Source organism: Porites lutea, chromosome 3, assembly GCF_958299795.1.
Source record: "Porites lutea chromosome 3, jaPorLute2.1, whole genome shotgun sequence".
Taxonomy (NCBI): domain Eukaryota; kingdom Metazoa; phylum Cnidaria; class Anthozoa; order Scleractinia; family Poritidae; genus Porites; species Porites lutea.
In genome coordinates, this window is record NC_133203.1 from 44,331,521 (window position 1) to 44,353,984 (window position 22,464).

At 39.3% G+C, this 22,464-nt stretch overlaps 2 protein-coding genes across 4 annotated transcripts in view; both read right to left on the reverse strand.

Annotated features, from left to right (window-relative positions):
- Positions 1 to 483: 483 nt before the first annotated feature.
- LOC140929799 (late secretory pathway protein AVL9 homolog) lies at positions 484 to 18,427 on the reverse strand. Of its 2 annotated transcripts, XM_073379501.1 has the most exons (18): positions 18,267 to 18,427; positions 17,851 to 17,962; positions 14,761 to 14,855; positions 13,775 to 13,846; positions 13,151 to 13,240; positions 11,237 to 11,303; positions 10,866 to 10,906; positions 9,302 to 9,340; positions 8,662 to 8,731; positions 7,631 to 7,695; positions 7,053 to 7,136; positions 5,428 to 5,562; positions 4,055 to 4,190; positions 3,008 to 3,088; positions 2,257 to 2,371; positions 2,101 to 2,154; positions 1,420 to 1,499; positions 485 to 1,001 (listed from the first exon to the last, which is right to left on the reverse strand). In XM_073379501.1, the coding sequence occupies exons 1-18, from the start codon at positions 18,339 to 18,341 to the stop codon at positions 871 to 873; spliced, it is 1,542 nt and encodes a 513-aa protein (XP_073235602.1). In that variant the 5' UTR covers positions 18,342 to 18,427; the 3' UTR covers positions 485 to 870. The 2 variants fall into 2 exon arrangements, with proteins under 2 accessions (XP_073235603.1, XP_073235602.1); XM_073379502.1 differs by lacking the exon at positions 13,151 to 13,240 and having other exon boundaries at positions 484 to 1,001.
- A 1,833-nt stretch (positions 18,428 to 20,260) lies between these two features.
- The window catches only part of LOC140931224 (uncharacterized), a 13,341-nt gene continuing 11,137 nt past the window's right edge, over positions 20,261 to 22,464 (reverse strand). For both annotated transcript variants that reach the window (XM_073380992.1, XM_073380990.1), the window contains exon 2: positions 20,261 to 21,423. In XM_073380992.1, coding sequence (XP_073237093.1) covers positions 20,578 to 21,423 — 846 coding nt within the window. In that variant the 3' untranslated portion in view covers positions 20,261 to 20,577. The remainder of the gene's footprint in view (positions 21,424 to 22,464) is intronic.

Here is a 22,464-nt window from a genome sequence, read left to right on the forward strand (position 1 = left end):
CTGTATGAATCGAGTAAGATCTGTATTGAGCATTCGCCACTTGCACATCTCCGATAATGCTTATTCGCCCCCCCCCCCCCACCCCCCCAAATTTTGCCTAACCTTTGTTTTTCATTTCTCTTGGTACGGCTGTAATACCCAGGAGAAATGAAAAACAAAGGTTATGCAAAACTTTGGGGGCCAAATAAGGTGCATGATGGGAAGTGGCGCAAGTGGCGAATTCGCTAGATGTTGCTAGGATACAGTTTCGAACCCAGGCCTAATAAACGTGCTCTGCTTGGTACAGCGGGCTTAAGTTATAACCACCCCTTTATCAATAAAAGAAAGCTCGCACTGGAAAAATCAGTTTGACGAGAGAAAACAAGATTGACTAGTCCAGACCAGAAGTTTGGGCTGCGGCGACTCCACTTAAGGCTTGACGCGGTTCAGGTAGAGCCTTCTTTTCTCTTCCACGATCAAGAAGACAAAAGGAGGCTCTATTCCTAGGGTGGTCTCCCAGGAGAGGCCACTTTCGTATGGTTTGTTTATTTTCCAGTTAAAAGCTAAGCGATGTTACTCTGAAAGAACAGTGTTACTCCTTTAAAGTTCGTCTTATTCACGCGCATACGTAGAAATAATTAATGAAAATACAAAGGGCAAATTCCCTGAAGACATCGCATGACCTCCTAGTGCAATGCAAAACCAACAAAACAAGCGAAAGTGGTCTAATGTGGATGGACTATTTATAGCGTCCTTCCTTTGCTTTTTAGTCAGTCCTGCCAAGTACGCACTGACCGTATTTTGGCCTTTTTTTCACCGATAAAAAAAAACAAGACTTTTTTTGGTATACTAGCAACAGCAATATGTTCATAATAATTCATTATCGGGAAATTATTCTTCTGTTTTCTCCTCAGTCTCTGTAGCAATTTTATTTTCCTCCTGAGCGTTTTGTTCTGAAGTTGATTGCGTAAGTTCTGAGAGCCATGACGTTACCAAAGAGCGTGCACTGTTAATGGCACCACCTGCGATAGAAAAGGAATGAATTTGTGACCATGGAAGGAGCGGTTTCTAATTGAAGCCGTGATTACACCGTGGCCAATCACAATACGCTCTTATAATCAAATGAAGCAATCAGATCTCGGAGAAAAGTAAAGGCAGCCGTCGACAAGGGCGGGAAAACGCGTGCTACCAAGTTACAGTTGGTTTAACTTCTGATTGGTTGAGCAGCTGGTGGGGATTTTTTTAGTCAATCACCAGGCGTAGCAATGCAAAACAGAAGCATTTGCGGATTAACTTTCGACACAATTGATAGGAAAAGAAACATCCAGCACACACGAAACCATCTCTTTACACTACACCTCAAAATGGAACATTGTAGAATTTCCAAAACCTTTGACCCCTGACTTCTATTTAAAAGTCAGAGGAATAATACGGACTTACCAACTGCCTTCCCTGTGCTTGCCACAGCCTGACCAATTCTGCGCCCTCTCTCTGTGTTCGTGGTCACATCTTGCATAACGCTAAACAACACACAAGAATAATTTGGTCAGTTATAAACACAGAGAAAAAAGAACATATCAAAACAAACAGACAACAATGATAAAATACAGCTTGTCAAAAACATTAAGGAAATCGCCAGCAGTTAGGTCATGTCTGCGCTGCTTCGGTTTCATCGGAAAATTATTTTTGAATTGAAAAAGAATCAAGAGCTTGTCAACCGCATGAATACGCTTTTAAAAGCAAAACCACAGCAATTTGCCTTTTTTGACCACCTCTTGTCTACAGCAACCCCCTTGTAGTGTTCTCAACTTGGCAAACTATTTTCTCCAGTTTTGGGGAGAATTTTGTTGTATCCAGGGTGGTGATGGCCTAGTTAAGGTGGAGGGAAGAACCAAATCGAAGGAAAAATATGCTTTATAGATTTTTTCGGATTGCTGTGAATACGGCATTAGTAGGTCTACCTGAGATGTTCAGTAGTACGATGTGCGGAGTAATTGTCGTCCTCATGTTCACAACTACTCTTTCTACTAGCGTTTATCGCGTCACCGTGACAGAAACATTAACTTAACGACAAACGATACTAAGGATACATTCGCGACAGCCACAAGAACCTCCACCTACCTGGCCAGCCGAATCTTTAAATCAGACAACCCTAACTGGCCTTGAAATGGATGTCTACAAACAAAAATAATAATAATAATAATAATGTTTAAAAACTTCAACGGTTTTCATAGCTTGCAATAAACAATGTATTTTTACGAAATATCACGTGTTTACCCTGCGTGAACATCGTCGATTCCAGCATGCTCTTTCCCTCGCCACACTTGATAGTTGGTAGTTTGTTTCCAGGCATCCACAAACTGCTCATTGTAGTTTGTCATCCCTTTGCCGTCTGCGAAACGAGAAGTATAAGTTTACTTCGAATTGCATCCCTGTTTACTTGTTATGAAAAAAAGATAAAAAATAAAAAAAGTTGGGTAATCCAGCAAAAAACTGAAAAAAGGTTCTTCACTAAAAGATTCCCAGTATCTATAGCACTGAGATTCTTTGTCATTCCTCAAAATGCTGATTTTTAGAGCGATTACTATGACACTCTCAGAGATCACGGCTTTGTAGAAGACCAAACCTTTAACGCAAAGTGTTTTTTTCAGGTCTACTGCGCTATAGTCTTGCTTTACCACAGAAAACTGTCGCAAAGCTTACAATTAAGACAACTGGTAGAAACAGCAATAATTGGGAGATAATTCAAGGCGTTCTAGTTATGTTTTACAACAACCTAGCGCGGGAGAGTCTTTTAGCTCCCACCCCTCTCCCCCTAATTTGTCAAGCTGGCGCAAGATTTTCTAGTAAAACTTGAGCTCATCAACACAAAATAAAAGCAAACGGCAGCTTCAGTGTGGAACGCGTGAAGAAACCGTAGCGTCTACGAAGGGGGCTGGCCAAGCCAAGAACGCCTTTATAGCGCGTGAGTATATTTGTAGAAGCGACTGCAGAAAAAAAAAGGAATAATTTCTTGACGCTGACAAACCTGTGTGTTGTATGGTGGACAGCAAAGACATGAGATACATCTTAAATTGAGCTCGTATCCACTCATCGCTTCCATCCCATCCTGGTGAACAAAAGAAAAAACATGGATCACATTCTAACAATTCTAAAGGCTGAAAGGTTACTTTCCTGCGCGAATTCAGTTACCAGGTTTCCGCGTCATCTTTGCCCGCCAAAACTTATGACTATCAAAAACACACAGCCAACACAACCCTATGACATCCTGGTCAGCCCAAACACTGCGTATACAAGAGCTGACCATGCCTGCCACTACCTTAGTAATCTGGCTGTGTGCATGCGCAAGGTGTTGACAAGGCCCCCGTTTGGTGACGGGCGTGTTCTCTGCTCTATAGGTTCTAGTATCTACTCAGACCTACCGTAATCAACCTTAGCCGTTTTACTCCCACAGTGAATAATGGAGTTTTGCAAGGTGGTTCTAACTTTTGAGTCTGTGGACAAAAATTGTGCGGTGTGACCATCCAAATGAAAGCTTCTAAGCAGTACTTTTCTGTGGTACTGTTTATTATGTTGTACAAGGTGGGTCTAACTTTTGTGTCTGGACAAAAATTGTGCGGTGTGACCATTTAAATGAAAGCTACTGAGCAGTATTTTCTTGTGGTACTGTTTATTATGCTGTACAAGGTGGATCTACCTTTTGAGTCTGTGGATGAAACGTTTAAGTGTTAACTATTCAAATGAAAGTTACTGAGCAGTAATTTCTTATGGTACTGATTATTAAGCTGTACAAGGTAGTTCTTACTTTTCAGTGTGAGAACATAATCCTACAGTGTGACCATTAAAAAGAAATCTGTTGGACAGTATTTTCACATGGTACTACTTATTCAGTACATAGTTCTATCCTTTACGTCTGTGGACATAATCCTAAGGTATGAGAAATTCAAGCGAAACCTCTGCAGTACTTTCACATGGTACTATCTCTTGTTTAGCATTTTATAAAGTGAGATTTGGAAATTTTGTTGACCTTTTTTCACTTTGGCTATCGCCGGCAGTAAACGGGTTCATGACTTACCTGCTTCTTGTTCGCCTTTTTCAACGTAATCATTGACGTGTTGAATGACGTAATCTGCAAATCTCAGATCAGCCGTGGACAGCGAAAGCTGTTCATTTAGTTCTGGATCATTAATTTCGACGGCGCCACTCTCAAGCTATTGGAAGGAGCAAAAATTACGTTTACACTTTGTCTGTCGTTTGTTACGTTTTAATTCTTAAGTTATTTCTTTTAAAGTGATTTTAATGAGATAAATGGCAGGTATGGTTTTGGCCAGTGAGTTCTAAGTAAGCGTTCAACTTAATTCTCGAACAAGAGAGAAAACCAAGACGCATTTTAAAAATTTTTTTCTTCCAGAACTGGGCGTCCACAGGACACCCCGGCGACCATTTGACTGAAACCTTGATGGTAAAAATTGTCTTTTTTGTCCCAAGCGAACATAACAAATTTCTCTTGGTTGCCTCAGGTTCTCGATCATTTTAATTGGAAAATTTATGTTAGCGTGTATGGCTGCGAACGTCTTTTCTTGTCCACGTCTATTGAGCTGGCAAGTTGCTTTTTGCCGCGAGGACGTTCGTAAATAATGCGTTCACATCACGCTCCGGGAAGGCTGTGGTTTAAGGGGCGCTAGTCGTGTATGAAAGTACGAATCTGCCAAGCTTCTGAAGTCAACACCACTTTCTCATAGTATCAGTCGTCCTTAACGACGATAGCGTGGAGAGAGAATAGGGAACTTTAGCATCGACACTGACGACGGCAGCGAAACGTCCAATTGGCGTTTTTTCACACTTTGTTGCGTTTATTCCAGTTCGCTGAAATTGTCAAATGTAGGCAAATTTCTCTAGAGTTTATTTCTTTAAATTATTATTTATTTCTTTAAATTTCTCCTTTAAATTTTAGAAAGAGGGGGAAAAATTCGTCTTTGCTTTTTTACCTACTACTTTTTTTGACGTTCTCATTGCCGTCGCCCTCGTCGTTGCTAAAGCTCTCTAATACAGGCAGCGCCGGGTGCCAAGCCCGGGAACTTTGCCAGGCACGCGGGAAAACAAGGAGAACCACTAGCTGATGCTATGTATTGACCATGTAGGAGTGGGAACAAAGATAACGGGTGCCAAATGGAGAAAGAAAGGAAACTAGCGACAAGGAGAGCTAATGTACTTCTGCTTTAGACCTGAGAAAATCGGTTATAGTAGAAGTTTTATTGGTTCAGTTGTCAAACATTTTTGAGATGTAATATTAAAAAGATGTAAAAATATAGTGCAGTGATCTGCACTGTAAATGCCCCATTAAAATTACAATTAACTCTCCACCACTTCAGAAAGTTGAAAAACGTCTGGGTACGTTTTCCTCTGCAAGTGCAAAGCGGCAGATAAAACATGACTTTTCGTACTCACATCAACTAAAACTTCTGATAACCCCTTCTGTCTTCTGTACAAATAATTTGATGCTCCAACCAGAAAGCTGCGAACTTGGGGGCTTTTCAATAGTTCCATTTGTTGTAAAGATAAATATGGATGAAATATTGAGTTCTGAAAAAAAATATTGTGACAAAATTAGTTTCTCTCAGTGTTTGCATAAGACTATATCAAATCGCGTTGACGGAGCCTATAGTTTTACAGTGACTTCTCCTTGTAAAAGTTGGTTTTGATGATGTTTACTTGCCTGGCTTGTTCGAATGTTTCCCGTTTGGCTAAACGACGACTGTTATTGGAGGAGAATTTAAGGCTTTAATAATTATATTACAAAACGTTTTTCTTCGTAAGTATTTTTACCACTTATACATCCTTAAATTTCATGCTTACGATGTACATTGGATGAACCAAAGTTAAATGGGCTATTACACGAGGATGTTGCTGTAAATGTTCGAGGGCGTATTCACATGACGTCACAGCAGCCATATTGGTGTTCCAAAACAATGAAACGGCGGCCATATTGGTGTTCCAAACCAAACTCGTGCAAGTCGAACTCTTTTCTTATGTAAACGTTTTCTTTTGTTCCAATAAATTTGTATACATGTAGTTGCTGGCCACGTGAGTGAAAACTCTCTATGGAGTTATAAATCGGATATATAAAAAAATTGTATCAGGGAGCACTAACCATTATAATCTTTGATTATTTTTCCAGACTTCACTAAAACTTGAAAGAACTGTTTTTTTAAATAGACCTCTTTAAGTAGACCTCCGCATGTATGTTTTGTTTCTCAGTAGAGGTCCCAGGGGAACTTGGCCCTCTGTCTTTTCATAAATTATGCGTACATATGCAAGTGAATAAAACGAAATTTGAAAGAAACAGTTCTATAGAGTATTATCACATGACCTGTATTGAGAAAACAAAACATACAGGTTAAAGAAGTCTATTCATGTTCATCCTTGCATTTCGTAGAAACAGAGGGCTGTCAGGAAACAGTTTCAATGCCTAAAGATAGTCTTCAATAACAAAACTGGGCCATTATTTTTGGAATTAAACTGATTCGCCAGACTTTCTTTGCTGTAGATATGTGTTCGCTTTTTTGCACCTGACCAGCGCAGAATGTCAAACAACAATATTCCTATCATTTTTTAACAAATTGACCGATACAAACTTTCCAGGATAAATTTGTTCAGTCACAATGTGTGAATCAAAAGCAAAGGATTATGCACGGTCAGGGAGCTTCCAACATAAACTGCAGCACCATGGCTTTAACCTTTGATGTTTGCTAGCTTTGCAAGACTCTTCTACTAACTACTAGACTGCGAGCAGTCCGTTATTTTTCTTTGCAAAGTTACTACACGCAAAACCTAAGCACGCGAACGGCGAAGCCGCTTGCCGCGAGAAACAAGGGCGTTAAAGCCCGAGAAGAAAAAATAAGATCTCGTCTCGTCTTGATCCCTATATAATAACGTCGTGGTTTGCAATCGTGCTGGATGAGATCAAGAACTAGACGGATTTTAAGAGAAAAGGCGGACTGCAAGCAGTCTAACTAACTACGGATGAACATATACACAATGTACTACGAAATACAGGAGAATATGAAAATAACCTTTGTAAAAATTGCTAAAGGGAATCCAAAAATGTCCACTGCAAAATCTTCGGATTCTTGTACATGTAGTGGAAGGTAAATATCCTGTAAAAAAGACAGACAGAAGTGTTCTAAGAAAAGGAGAGGCTCAGTCAATGACGAACTCAAATCTTTTCACACGGCTAGACTCCATTTAATCTACTCGCACCAACAATTCAACTGAACGCAATAAAAGGTAAAATCAGTGTGAGGTAAATAACGTTTGGGGTTTCCTAATTGGTAACATTCACCTACAACCGCATCTCCAAAAGTGAACATAGGAATGTGGAACTGTGAATCCTCGATTACCACTGGAATTAGGTAAATTAAGTTAAGGGATTCCACATGGTGATTGTTTGAAATAACGGGCTGATCTTATTTACGAAATTGTAGCTTGAGGAAACTACTGTATATGAACGGTACATAAAACAGATTGATTAGACCCCTGTGACTGCATAAAGCAACTTGCAAACTAGAGGTGATCCCGGGATACCATTTTAAGTTTCTTCAGGTCAACGGGTGGGGGGTGGGGTGTGGGGTGAGGGGGGCGTTTAGCATACATTTTCTGTCTTGTCCAGCACACTTTCCTTTGGGGTTGCATACACCAAGCCATTTTGAATCATTTCTAGGAAAAAGAATCCAAACAGGAAGTTGTTATTTTAATATCAAAAGTAGGATATAGACTGTTGAATAGAAGGATAATGTAAAAACGCAAAAAAACCATTTTCAGGTCTCAGAAACGCAGTTCTCTTGCCCTAAACTTCAAGAACTTCATATCTATAATAAAAATCAAGATCCCGGGACTAGCTTATGAGCAGGGACAAGGAGCAGTGCACAAGGGTAGGGGAAGGAAAAGAACGAGAGGGGCGTTTTTCACCCACCCACCCCTGCCCAGCAGAGAAGTTGCTTGCAGGCATTACTTCCAGGCTATTACAAGAAAAATCATATACGCCATATTGAAATTACTGTTCAGGTGAGTTATAACAAAGTAACATCTGCTTCATGACCAAAGCTGGCGCCCATCCCTCATTGGATGTGGATACAGTTCCATGATTTCTTATTGACGTGTGACGTACCCGGCCGGGGGGGGAGGGGGGGTCTCAACAAAGTTTTATACGGGGAGGCTCTGCCCCGAGGTCCAAACCCTTATCCTTTTATATCCCATTTTTTCACGAAAAAGGTACCTATTTCGTGTACCTTCTATTGACAACTGGTCCTCTTTTCACAAACCAAGTTTAGAACTTTGCATCCTTTTAACTGCTGTAAATGCACTGTCTTTGAAATATTTAATAAATCAGAAAACCAGAACGTTTCCTTAACTTTTTGACCGCCATAAAATGCATCTGTCAGCCCTGTTGGGCGTTTTTTTATCTACCAAAATGACAGATTTCCCCAACCTTTTCATATACTTCAGTTAGTGAAATTACCTCCCTTTAATATACCTAAAGCCTGAAAAAGGTACCCCTTTAGGGTGGAGCCTCCCTGTATAGACTATTATAGGGAGTACCCCCGGGACGTCTGACAGCATTCAGTTTTTAAAATCACGCCAAGGAGACGTGAAAGAAACGTAAGATTATTATAGCATACTTACTAGGAAATAGAGATACTAGTGAGAGAAGCTGAGTACATAGACTGCCAACAGGAAATCCATGAAATATAACCTAAATTGACAGAAAGTAGGGCATTAACCTAAGATCAGGCGGTCCTTCTTCCTTTTTTCTTTAGGAGGTGAGAGGTGGAAAAGGACCTGCTTGTCCGTTGAATTTCGTGCTTCCCGAATAAAAAAACAGAACGCCTCATTACAGGTTACTGGGGTATGAGAGTAGTAGAAACAGGAAATAATCCAACTTATAAAAAGATAAATATACTAGTCTGACAATGTTCACAGTGAAAAAGATAAAATCTCATTACATCGAATTCTGAGAAATAAACCTTTCCACGGTTTTTTTCAACTTTTTTCCTTGGCAAGTTAAGAAAAATCTGTCTACTCCGCTGGAAAAAGCGCCTTTAAATTAATAAAATTGCCAAGTTCGAAATTGATTTGTTGAAACCTAACGAAGATATAACTTCTCAAAGTCACAAAATTTTAGAGATGTTTGTATGATGGGGGACACGAACTTTCCCACAACCATACAAACGTCTGTAAATTTTTGCAACTTTGTGTATGTATATCTTTGCTCACTTAAGACCTTTCACTTTCAAACTTGGCAAGTTCATGGTAACTGTCATACCTTTTTCTCTAATAGAAGTAATTTAAATAGAATTAAAACCTGAAAAGCAAAAATCCCACAGAGTGAGTTTCTAACATGATTGCTTGCAAACTCTCCGTTTTGAGTGTCAAGTGAAGGAAGCCCGCAAAAGAATGTGCAAGAAGCAAAGCAAAAGGGTGAAGGAAATGAGCTAGAGCTTGCAATGATTACTGTAGGATTTTTATTCACACTTCGCTGGGCAAAGTGAAATACTATTGGTAAGAAAATGAAGTCCTGTCAATTATTATTACTTTCTCTTTTCTTTTCCCTCCCTCTTGCTTGCATCTCCTTTACAAAGATGCAGCGTGGCCGAGTGGTCAGCGCATCAGACTGACAATCTGGCAGTTCCAGGTTCGAGTCCCGCTCTGGCCACTGGTTGGATTTGTTCTCAGTTGTCCCAAGTTCAAATCCTCGGCCACACTTGTAAATAGCCAACTGGTTGCCTCCTGCCAGTTGGGGTTTTAAATGCTGTTATGTTGTATTATTTTGAATTATTTGTTTCTAAGTATTTGAGTGGAGTGGCTGTAAGCTAGCTGGATAAGCTAAGTGCACCTTCCACTATAAACAAGCCTTAAAACCTTTTTCCTTTTGCCTTCTGCTAGCACATGACTTTTCATGACAACCCCCACTGTCATGGAAAGCTTCTTCACAGGCTTCACGTACTTGTTTACATATGTCGGTGATTGCCTCAATATACCGTGTTTCCCTACACCTGAATGTCACTAGTGCCCACACTGTCATAATTAAGTATCCTCCTTCACATAAGTACAGCCCTGGAATAAGCACCCTCCTCTGACTAAGCACCTCTCTTTTTCCCAAAATTTTCAAGTACAGTTGGACCTTTGTTAAGAGGCCCCCTATTTAAGAGGCTACTCTTTACTTATTGGCCATTTACCAGAATCCCATTGAAAAAACTTGTCAGTAAATCAGTGAAAACAGAAACTCTAGTAAATGGCCAACTTTTCTTATAAGTACCTTTTTGAAGAAATATGTATGGCATTTCATTTTTGTGTTTCATTAGCATTTGGTTTTTTAAGAGGCTACTGTGCAACTTTCAGTTCTCTGTAGCACACCATTCTGGTCAGTGCCAGACTGCATAATAATGATCTTTTGAGATTCACATGCGATTTAAACAAAAGAAAAATTTAATTTAAGCATGACTTGTGACACACTGCTTGTATGCTAGCATGCTATTTCTCTCAATGCTCATTGTTTAGTGGATCATTTTAGTGTGTTTACGCATTCACCATTTTATCCAAAATCTTGTGGTTAGTTGCATTTCTTGAGAGAGAGAAAGAGGGAAAAGAGTAAGACTGTGAACAGTCTCTCTTTCTCTTGAAAATCAGTGTCAGTGTGTGTGATAATGCAAGTGTGTGAGCGGCGACACTGTGAGCAGCAAGTTATGCGGGAGCTTGCAGCTTCACCACTCGCACACTTCTATTATTGCGCTCGATCTGTCGCTGTTTTTTGAGCAAAAGAGAGACTGCTTGCAGTCTAGAAAAGGATAGGAGAAAAGCAGAGTTAAATTTTTTCAGTAGATACTTACCCTATGTCTGAATTTCCTAACTAACTCAACCACTGAGAGACCTGAAAAAGAAGAAAATAAAGTTCAGCCACTGTCATGCATACACTAGATAATAAGAACAGAAGACTCTGTCCAAAAAAACCTGCATAAAGCAGACCCTACATTGCATGGACAACTTTTATAGAGTGGACACAAAACATTTCTCTCTCTATTTTTCCACAATGAGGGACCTGCATTAATGGACACCTGAATTAATTGCACAATTTTTAAGGTCCTGTAGAGTTTATTGCACTGTACAGAAAATTGCTCCACAGCAGACTACAATCAGTAAACATTTTGTACTCACAAGAATGAAAAATAATGTACAGTGTATATATATTTTTTCAGCTTACCAACAAATAGCAAAGACTCTTCCATTAGACTTGGTGACAGAGACATGTTTAAATTTTTGTACAGTTCCTTGGGAAAAGAAAGACAAGTCAGTGGCATTGATTACTTCATTTGTACTTGTCAGCTCTTAATGCATAATTTTTTTCTTTGATCCATCTTTAATCTTCTTCCCATAGTACCTCAAACAAAAACTCTAAGGTTAATGTCCCCTGGTGGGGAAAAACTGCTACCACTGAAAGCATGCAATGAATGTTGTTTAGTTTAAAAAGTCCCTCCTCCAGTGGAGAGAATATGAATACCATAAACTGCCCCCTATTTATCCTCATAAGTGGTTTTAGGAGGTCTTATAAATAGAGAGGATTACATCCAAGAGGGCTATTAAAACTAGAATAAAAAAAAGTGCTTCAAAGCAAGCCATAGCTGTGCTGATCAAAATGTGTGTTGTGGTTCAATTTTATCCTTGGTTTAAACTCTATCGGCATGCAAAGAAAGTTGTGTCCGATAGTCTGGGGCTAGTGGATTTTGCCATCGGGCTAGTGATTTTTGTTCTTGACTTGCCTGATGGGTAAGTGCTGTTTTTTGGGGAATTCAAATTACAGAAGGATTGTAATCAATCCTGCTCATCAAAAAGGGTTTTGGGGCAAGTTAAAATGACTTGTGGGCTAGTACATGCTAGCTACAGCTTGCCTGAATGGCAGGCTGTAAAACTGACTTTCTTTGCACCCTGTCTATTTTCCTTTGTTTTGGGGTATGGTAATGTATGATAATGAATAATTAATAAAATTTAAACCAAGGATAAAATTGAACCACAACAGTCATAAAATGTTTTGCATCTTTGGGTTTTTAATCGAGCTTCAAAGGGTCATAATAAGCCGAAATAAGAAAAGGAATCCTAGAGGAAGCTTATATCTGGGGGACCTTATATTATTGTATACCTGCCAACTCTCACGCCTGCGGGTTGAAAACTTCGATCTCACGCCGGCTCACGCTTGCGGGCCAATTTCTCACGCCTGATTGAAAAATGTGAGTTGTTGTCGTCTAGCCTGCGTAGCAAGCGTTTCCAGTCGAGTTATTGCGCGAAAGCTAGAGCGGAAGCAAAAAAAAGGTTGAAGGGGGAGGGGGAGGGGAGAAGAGGAAACGTTTGCCCACAAACCCCTAGCCTCCCACGCAGACGTTCTTACGGGTTCGTCACGCAGTCTTTGACAAACCCCTAAGAACGTTTGCGGGGCGCAAATCAGAAGCTGCGTTCGTGGGCGAACGCAGTTTTTCAAAATTGTGGGGTTTGCGGGCAAGCGGTTCCTTCTTTCCTCTCCCCCTCCCCCGTCATTCAATTTTTTTTGATCTTGTCCTGGCTTTCTAGATGAACCTCGCGAGGAAACGCTTTCTACGCAGGCTAGTTGCCGTCTTGCTTGACACAATTTCCAAAAATATGTTAACTTAGACCCATGTAAGGAACGAAAACCATGTGTAAAATGAATAAATGATAATACCTTCCTCGCGATCTCTGATTTTGTGGATAAGCCTTTTACTCGATAACTTCGCCTTCCGCAGACTTTGGACGTCTTCGGAAGACTACAGAAGACTTCGGAATTCTTTGGAAGACTTCGAACTTCTTCGGGGATCTTTGGAAATGATCGTGTCATCTTCAAAAATCCCAGCACTCCCAGGATAAAAATCTCACGCTTATATCTCAGAAAAAGTTGGCAGGTATATTATTGGATCTAATTTTTTGTTTACAGGTAGATGGGCCAATTACTAGGGGGCTTGAAAGTGGGAGTGCTTACATGTATAAGTTGCAGGGGGACTTCATAGGCAGTAGCTTATGGTGGTATGTACACAAAGTTACACTAGTATGACAATGTAGGCAATAATAATTATTGATAATAATAATTATTAGAGGTAAATTATTTAAATACCTCTAAAATTCCTGTTCTTGAGAAGTCCTTCTCATCAAAATACACTCTTGTTGCAACTTGAAGCTTTTCTCTTAAATATCCATAAAGTGGCTGTTTTTCACAAAACATAACAATTAACTGAGATCTGAAGCAGTCTAGATTTTCAGTGGAAGTAGTATTACTTGAAGCATCTTAAAGTTTATAGAAATTGGCACAAGTACTATTTTATTGTAAAAATAATCTAATTTCAGTGTATTTTAGGTCTACATTGTATAATCGCATAGGCCATGCTTTTAGACCAGTCCCTTTTTCAGCATGTGAGAAATTGCTTAGTTGTTAAATAATGAATTATTGATTAACTTTTAAACTGAATCTGCTAGTCTGCCACTAGCTACAAGTACCAAAATCAAATCTGCCTTCTTCCATGGATAATGGCAGTGAGAGTAATTTAATTAAACTGCACCTTCCCACTATTCAGCCAGATTGAAATATCTCACAGCATTTAATTGATAGATACAAATCGCTATGAAGACATTTACCATATAACAAATTTAAGAAGATTAACTGAGCAAGCAGAAATTTTTACTACTTCGTATTTTTGGGTTTATATTATGTTAAGTATAATCAGTACATGCAACAACCTACCAAACAAGACAAGATGCAAACACTTTTCTGAACAGTACTTCTTGTTACATCATCATTCTTAGCTTTCAAATCCTGCAAAGTTTACAAAAATAGTTCAAATTTGGTTAATTAATGTGATAGTTTATTTCCAATCCACCACCATAAATCATAGAAGTCTTCAAGTCTTATTGGGAGTTTTGCTGCCCACAACACTGGGGACTTTGTTTGTAGGGAATCCCATGTGGATTGAGCTTAATGTGAATGTGGATTGCGCTTAATGTCCTTGGTTCTTCTCTCTGTTCAAGGGGTTTTCTCTGTTTCTCAAGGTGTCCCCTAGACAATGATGAGGAGGAGGAGGAGGAGGAGGAGGGGGAGGATGATGATGGTGATGATGATAATAATAATAATAATAATAATAATAATAATACAGTGAAAACAGGTCAAGCCTACCCCCCAAGATTCTATTAATGACTTGATTATTTGAAAAATGAATCCGTTAGTCATTCCCGTACCTGGTGTCAAATTCAAATCGAAATTACTGCATGTGTAATGAGCAGTGAATAATTATTTTACGAGAACTTATCTGTATTTGGTCAGATTGAAAATCTTTGAATGAATTAAAATTCTTAGAAGAAATTTACATCAAATTCAGGGAAACTGAGCTGGTAGAAATTCTGTAACTGAATCGCGTGTGAATTCACGGCTCATTATGCATGCAAGAATGTAGAGATGAATCTGAAATCTACAACTGCCAACGGACTCAACTTTCGAATAATAAATTCATTAAAGGAATTTTGGGGGGTACGCTTGACCTGGCTTGACTGTAATAGTAATAATAAGACATACTTTATTAGAGTGTCAATGTACTAATAAAAGACACTATTTATATGAAGACCCTGAGTATTGGTCTGGCTGTGGAGATCAAACCTGTGACAACCTGCGTTGCAGTCAAGTGCCTTACTGACTTGTCCTGCCAAAGTAAACAATAAAAGAGAATCATAACAAACCTTGCTATCAACCTGTTTGTAACAGGAAACCCCAAATACAGTGGATTGTTCGTGAATAGCAGTGCTGCGACTTGGTAAATGAAAAAGGGATGTGTCTGAAAAATAATAGGAAAACAGACTGCTAAGTTCTGCTGTGCTTTTATTAATAAATAAACCAAAACATTGCATTGATGCATCGAATAAGATAAATACAGTGTTCTCCCTAAATTTTAGCTCAGTAGGTAAGGGACCATTCATAGTTGGTAAGCCAAAAAATATGCACCAGAGGTGCCCTTTCCTGGAGGCAGGAGGGTAGTGGACATGGCCCTGCCCTTGCTGGGAAATTTAGAAGCTGAGTTCTCTGAAATGTCATTCCCTCATTTTAAGACCTATTTTACGCAAATCGGCCATTGTTACCTTTACACTACAATTTCAATTGATGATTGATTCGAATAATTTTACCCTGTCTTCAATGTTCCCTTTTCAAAATGCTTGGCCCATAAAAAGAAAAGCTGTGTACAATGTATACTTTAGTACTTTTCCATATATTCATTCATTTCCTTGTGGCATGTGAAAATCAGATTGGATTACAACTTGTAAATTTTCTGAAAGTACTTCTTTAATTTTAGTAAATCTCAGGCTGTTGCAGGCAGTAAGAAGTCTGGGTTCAAGCGGTAAATTTTACCAGTTACTGCCTGATAAGAAGAACACTGTAAATATACAGCAATTTTTCCATCAAACCATGTATCTAACAGTGAACTGGATTGGGAAATCCAGATTTTTGGTTAATTCCTGAAAAACTTAAAATCTAAAAAAAGGATTCTGAATCAAAATCTGTTGATTAAAATACATTCAACAAAAGAAAAATCCTTTAATTCTTGTTTCGCGAAGTCTGTCTCTGGTTTTTGTGTTTGATTGGTAATTCTTATTTAGATTTTTTTACAATCCAAATCTACACTTGACTCCCAATAACTCGAACCCTCGCTAACTGGAACCAAAATTGATTTCCCCCGGATTTCTGTCATACATTTACTGTAATTTTACCCTCAGTAGCTCGAGCCATCAATAACTTGAACCTTCCCCTAACTCAAAGTAGGTTTTGTTTCCCCTCAGTGTCAGATAATTTCCATATAATTTTACCCTTGATAACTCGAACCATGTTTTGAACCCTTAAAAGTTGGGAAAAAACAGTCTACTGGCATCCCAAACATTGAATTTTGAATTTCCCATTGACGTGTTGTAGGTATATAATTTCCCAGAGGCTGATGTTGTTTGTCACAAATCTAACGTGAAACAGCTTTACTTCTCAAAACAGTAAAATGCATGCCCTATTTTAGCAAGGTTTTGTTATGTTATGTTCTGATTTATAATCTAGAGGTATCTTTTAATTTTCACTTGACATTTCTACAATTAAATGGTGTAAAAACTGTTTTTTTCCTTACTCCCGGCTATTTTTTTGAGCTTCCGATAACTCGAACCTTTTTCAATTTCCCTTGAAGGTTCGAGTTATCGGGAGTCAACTATACAATGGTTATCAATTTTGTTGAAACACTGAATCAAAACTAAGGATTTGTCCTTTTAAACCTGCTCTTGAAACCGACTTATCTGACATTAATTTTCCCCAAGTGTACTCCTTCTCTCCTTCACTGATGTAGCCTCCCACGCAGACGTTCTTACGGGTTCGTCACGCAATCATTCGACGAACCCCTAAGAGCGTTTGCGTGGGAGGCTATCACTGATGTTGATACTCACATCCTTTGCAAAATTATGGGTTATATGTGAATCAACATAATTGGGAACGGTGTGAAGTGACAAGATTAGTATTTCAACAATATTAATGTGAGGACTACTGACAACTATTGTTGATTTATTAATCCAATACACCCTTGAAAATTTGCTTAATTCTCAATGGCTATGTGTACGGTGTTGCTTCCCAAAAGCGTTACATAGGCCAAGTGCACCGAATTCAGTGCACTAGTGCACCGAATTTAGTGCAAAAGTGCACCGAACTCGGTGCACCAAGTGCACTGAATTCGGTGCACTAGTGCACCGAGTTCGGTGCACTAATTCTCAGTCTCTAGAACGCTAGTCACATCGTGTTTTGTTTTTAACTTTTGGACGATGTTGTTTAATCAGCTCTGATCAGCAGAGTAAACAAGTCGAAAATGTGTTGTACGAAATGGTGAACCGAAGTGCACTGTTTCGGTGCACTAGTGCACTTGCTATTTAGTATTCGGTGCACTAGTGCACCGAAATACTAATGACAGTGCACTTTGGTGCACCAGTGCACCGAAAAAGTGCACTTTGGTGCACTAGTGCACCGAAAAAGTGCACCGTATTACTTCCCGGGATGGCCGCCTTGGACATGCCATTCAGACAGAGTAAAATACACTCGTTTTGTACGGTGAGAAAAAAATTAGGTAAATGACTTATAGAAAAATATTCTTTGGTCGTTGTGCATCTTGAAAAGACATTTTCTTGCGTGACAACGAGTAAACAATATCCTACACGAAGGATTTTGTAGCAAACATTCGTTTCTGTGTTCGCCATGTTGGACAACGGTAAGTCATCATTTTTCATGCTAAGAACATGTCTAAAATTTTCCTAATCTGCTGGAAAAAATGGGAAGCAAGTGTTTGTTTTATGTGCAAGTCGGACTGAGTAAAAAACCGGACAAAGTTTGGCTGTAAGTTGCTCGGTGCACAACATTTTACATTTCAGCGCCGTTAATGTAACGCTTGAGAGGTCAACACACAAGTGAATTCGCGTTATAATTTTGGAATTATGCCATTCCTACCTCTATAAATGCCACTAAAGTTTAGTAAACATTGCAATTATACTAGTGTTGTAATTTCATAAGAATTGGTTGGAGCGTTAATTCATAATCATGCAAAAAGTATCCTGATTCACTCGAACTTTGGTTTGTAAGCGAACACCGTACACATAGCCCAATGCAAAAACGAAATGAATAAGGTTCACAAAATAAGGTCTCAAAATAAGGGAAGCAAAATGAGCAACTTTTGTCTTAAACAGAGCCCAAGGCACACCCCTCCGCCCAAACTTCCCTCGAGTGTCCCCCTCCCTACCCCAGGGGGTGGGGGCTACAATTACCTTGTTCACAGTTGTGGGCTCCATCCGGCAAAGCCAAAAATGGCAGAAACTGCCATTCACTAGGAAGTAAGGTGCTGTGGGAATTTCCAAGTGGTGGAAATGAAAACTCGACCTACACAAGCGGAATCAAATAAAAAGAATAAAAATAAAACGAACAAACCAAGAGTCTGCGGCTTAATGAAATAGCTGTTTAGAGTTTGAGATTATTTTTAATGGCCTGAGTGAGTGAGATGAAAATGCTCTTTATAAGACGTACTTTTAAGAACGTTTCATATTTTAAAAAAGTACATTTAAATTCATAATACCATCATGAAAATTGTCTGCCTTTTCTTGCAAATCTAAATAAACTATTTCAGTAACTCGAAACTTTTATCAGTTGCAAACTTAAATGTTGCTTCTAGTTTGCTTACTCTTACCTCTGAACCTCGCTTATGATGAAATCCGATTACTATGATATGCAGTATAACTCTTTCAGGATCTTGAGGGTCCATGTTTACATGTCAAATAAATTCCATGGGGTGAATATGCATTGAAGATTTTTCTGTAAAAAGTGTGCAAAGCGGACTGCATGTATTAACTTATCCGCCATTTTGGAATCCAATTGGCGAGGAAGCCTGGGACAAGTCCACCATCCCCTTAGGTCCCAGTTCTTTTGCGTTTTGTGCCAGCGGGAAAACATTTTAGACACGCCGGCAGAACTAACTCTTTTTTGACTTTTACCCAAAAAGCATTGCTTTGCTCATACTCTCAGCCTGACAATATTTCAGTTAAAGCAAAACATATGCATAAATAGCCTGCAAAACAGGCGTTATTTTTTTCGCGTTTTCAGGTTTCAGGCGAGCGAGGGAAGGCGCGAAACGCCAGACACGCGCAAGGCCGCCTCCGTCGCGCGTGTCTGGCGCTACCCTCTCGCTTTGGCGAGCTTTCCTTTGCTCGCCTGAAAAACGCGAAAAAATAACGCCTGTTATGCGGGATAGCGCATAAAGAGGGAGGATGAATCGGCGAACGGATCGGCGGATTTTGAAAATGTCTTTGCCCGTCTTGCCCGGATTTCGGATTCAAAACAAGATTTTAACGGATTTCCGGATCCTGCAAGTGCAGCGGATTGCGGATTCATTCATCATTCACTTTTTGGGCCCGGATTTTGGATTTTGCGTGAAATAAAAAAATATTTTTCGCATCTCGGATTCAGGGCGAAATTTTAATGGGGGATTTATTTAATAAACCATAGTGGATCGGCAGATTTGCATACCCCTATTCACCCCCCTCATAAAGGGTATGGCTTTTGAACCAAGGTCAAAAAGGGGCAGATTTTTACTGTCACTACCTAAATGTGGACTCGATAGCCTAAAAACTGTATTTTTCCCTTTTTGCGCATGAAAACACTCAGTACCACTTTAGAACACAGCGGTAACAGGTTCTCAAATGAAGTGCAGCCTTTTAAGAATGTAGCTTATAAAAGTACAAGGATTTAAGAGAACAAGGAGTGAAACATAGTCAGGGCTTTATGAAATGGTTGAGATACACAAACAATACATTCAGGTGTTTTATATTTATATTTGTAACATATTACCTTGACAGCGAATGACAAATTAATGGATTAATTAAAGCAAAGTATGTTTGACACAGGGGCATAGCTAGTGGGGGGGGGGGGGGGTCCTGGGGTGCCTGTGACCCCCCCCCCCCCTTGGTAGACCTTCTTTTGCACAAACAACCTACAATATTCAGGTAGCGAAAACGCCATGACAATATCTTGGCCGTAGAAGCCATTGTTGAAAAGCCCACTTTTTTAAAATGTTTTTTTGTAAAGTATTTTCGTCAACGGCTCTTGGAGGTTGACATGACAGTCTGGTGAGTAGCCTCTGTGACCCCCCCCCCCTTTGAGGAGTCCCGGCTACGCCCCTGTGACTTCTGTGTCCAAGAAAATTAGACTATGAGTAGTCCCCCATTTTTTCTCAAGGATAGTAGAGTGAGCAAGCGGAACACAAAGGGGACTACTCGTAGTCTAAAGAAAATGAGATCATAAAGTATAATGTAATATCATTATACAATTCCCCTTATGTAACTTGAGGCAACAGTTAACCAATTTGATACTTAAATTTGTTAAGACTCCATGTTGTCTTGTCTAGATGAGTCTCCTCCCCTAATGCAATCAACCCAGGTTTAGGAGAAACATAGACAAAACGAGCTTTTCTAATAGACTGTTCCTCAGGTGTTCAGAAAAAGCCAGTAGTGATGCAAAATGGAGAGACATCCAAAACCCAATGGAGTTTTTTTTTCCAGGCTCACTTTTCTTTGCCCTGTCCACACTACCTGATTGCCTGGGACAGAGTAATTTCTTGTTCCTTTGGAAAACTTGGTACTGAACACATAGATTACTACTTAAAAGAAACATATTAACATAGACAACTTAGAAGAAATGCTTTTTATTTAATTGATTCATTTAACTTTTCTCCTCAGCATGTTACCATGTTACTACAAAACTTTTTCTTTAGCCCTTTCACTTTATTTGTCATCTAAGTGTAGGGGTTGGGGGGGGGGGGGTTCATGACATGTTATTACATGGGTGGTGACATAAAAGTTAAAAAGTGATTAAATCTTAGAACTCAACTAGAAACATGATTGTATTCCTTGCCACTGTATTTATTTGTTAGTGGATTACTTCTCTTAGTTCTTAGTACAAATTGGACAAAAACTCCTTTTTTCGCATGGCTTTTGGAGAAGAGATTACTTATCATCACCCGCCTTTTCTTCTTCATCTTCCTTACCCACTTTTGAAAAAGGGCAGCCTGAACTGGAGGCACGGGACTTTCTTTTAGTACCTGCTGGCAGTACTTCCTCTGCAGGTTCTACAAGCGGCTTTCCCTCACTTTCAACGGCTTTAAACGGACACCCTTCCTTCTGTAGCACTGGACACTCATCAGCCTTCTCATTGCCGACACTGTGAATAACTTTCATGGCCTGAACTAGAGCTTCTTTGTGGTGGCAGTCCTTGTCACTGCTTGGCATCTGCGATAGTTTGCTGTGGATTTCTTCCACTGATTTTGCATCCTTGAAGGCGCAACCATCTTTGAACTCGGGGCATTTTTTGATTTCTTCTAGCAGGGCTTCATTATCAACCTTGGCAAATGGACATCCTTCTTTAAAAGCAGGGCACTTCTCCTTCAACTTACTGATGTCATCGGCAGTCAGATTTTCCAGGACATCACTAGGTGGCTCTATCAGAGGCTTCCCTTCTTTGCTGGCATCCTTAAATGGGCAGCCTTCCTTTGTTTGGAAAACAGGGCATTCTCCAACTTTTTCTTCCAAGCTTTTTGACTCAGAATGGATAGCCTTTAGCATGTTTAGTAATTGCTCATGTGCTGAACCTGTGTGGTGCTTTGATTCTGGCATCTTAGAAAGTTCCTCCAGCACCTCCTTCACATTGTCGGCACCTTTGAAGGGGCAACCCTTTTGGAACTCGGGGCACTTTTCCAGTTCCTCTAAGAAGAGATCTTGTGCAATCTTGGAATAAGGGCAGCCCTCCTTAAATGCTGGGCAGTGGTCCTTAACAGACTCTTTGTCATAGTCATGCTAAAGAACAAAGCAAGATAAGAGAATCAAGGATATAGTTCTAAGTACTCTGTCTTAAAAAATGTCTGCATTTCATGCTTTGCTTAAAATCAGTTCCTTTTAAAAGCAATAAAAAATTGGAAATTGTTTGAAAATAACAGCCAATTTCAACACTAAGAAATCTGTCCTTAGATTTTCTGTACATTGGTTACAAGAACAATTTTGCAACTCTGGTTACAGATAAATATTTTGCCAAAACAAGAAATCTGAATTTGGATTTCTTAATCATAGTAGGTAGGGGAGACTGATTATGACAGGTGACAAACATCAAAGATCGAAAGAGCAGTGCTGCAGCTTATGTTGGAAGCTTCCTGAGTCCACAATCCTTAGTTTTCTGTTCATAGTTGTGACTGAATATAAAATAAAATAATTTTTATAAGTTAATAAAATCAAAATTATAGGAATACTATTGAATGTTGTGCACTGTCAGGCCCCCCAAAACATAATATTTTAGTGTGACAAATGAGTCTGAGAGGCTTCACCACCATTCAACTTTATTTACTGTCTTAATATTATTGCTATCTACCTAGAGGATGGATTTCTCAGTATGGAAATCTGTTTTTGGATTTTGGGTTTTATAACAAAATCTGCAATCCAGATTTCAAATTCTAAATACAGATTTCCTAATCATATGCACCCAAGTGAAGTTTTATAGAGATCTCAAGTAAGGACGTTTTTGAGCCACGCACGTCAACTGCAAGTGGACGTTTTGCATTCTTGGGCAGCGACTTTGCCCCAGTTTTCAGGCAAATTGTCTATAAAGTAATTAAAGACACTTAGCAAAACAAATTTGGCAGCATCAAGGCATATTGAAGAGAAAAACATCTCACTTCCGGTTTATATGGGAATTCAGTTTCCCCCTAGTGCTTTCCTTTACTTACTATGCTTTTATATATAGTTTTTTTATGATGATGATTGTTATTATCAGTTGTAGCATATCTTTGTACAATGGTAAAAAGTATTATTAACCTTAATCTTAAAGTACGTGCCTCGTCCAAAAAC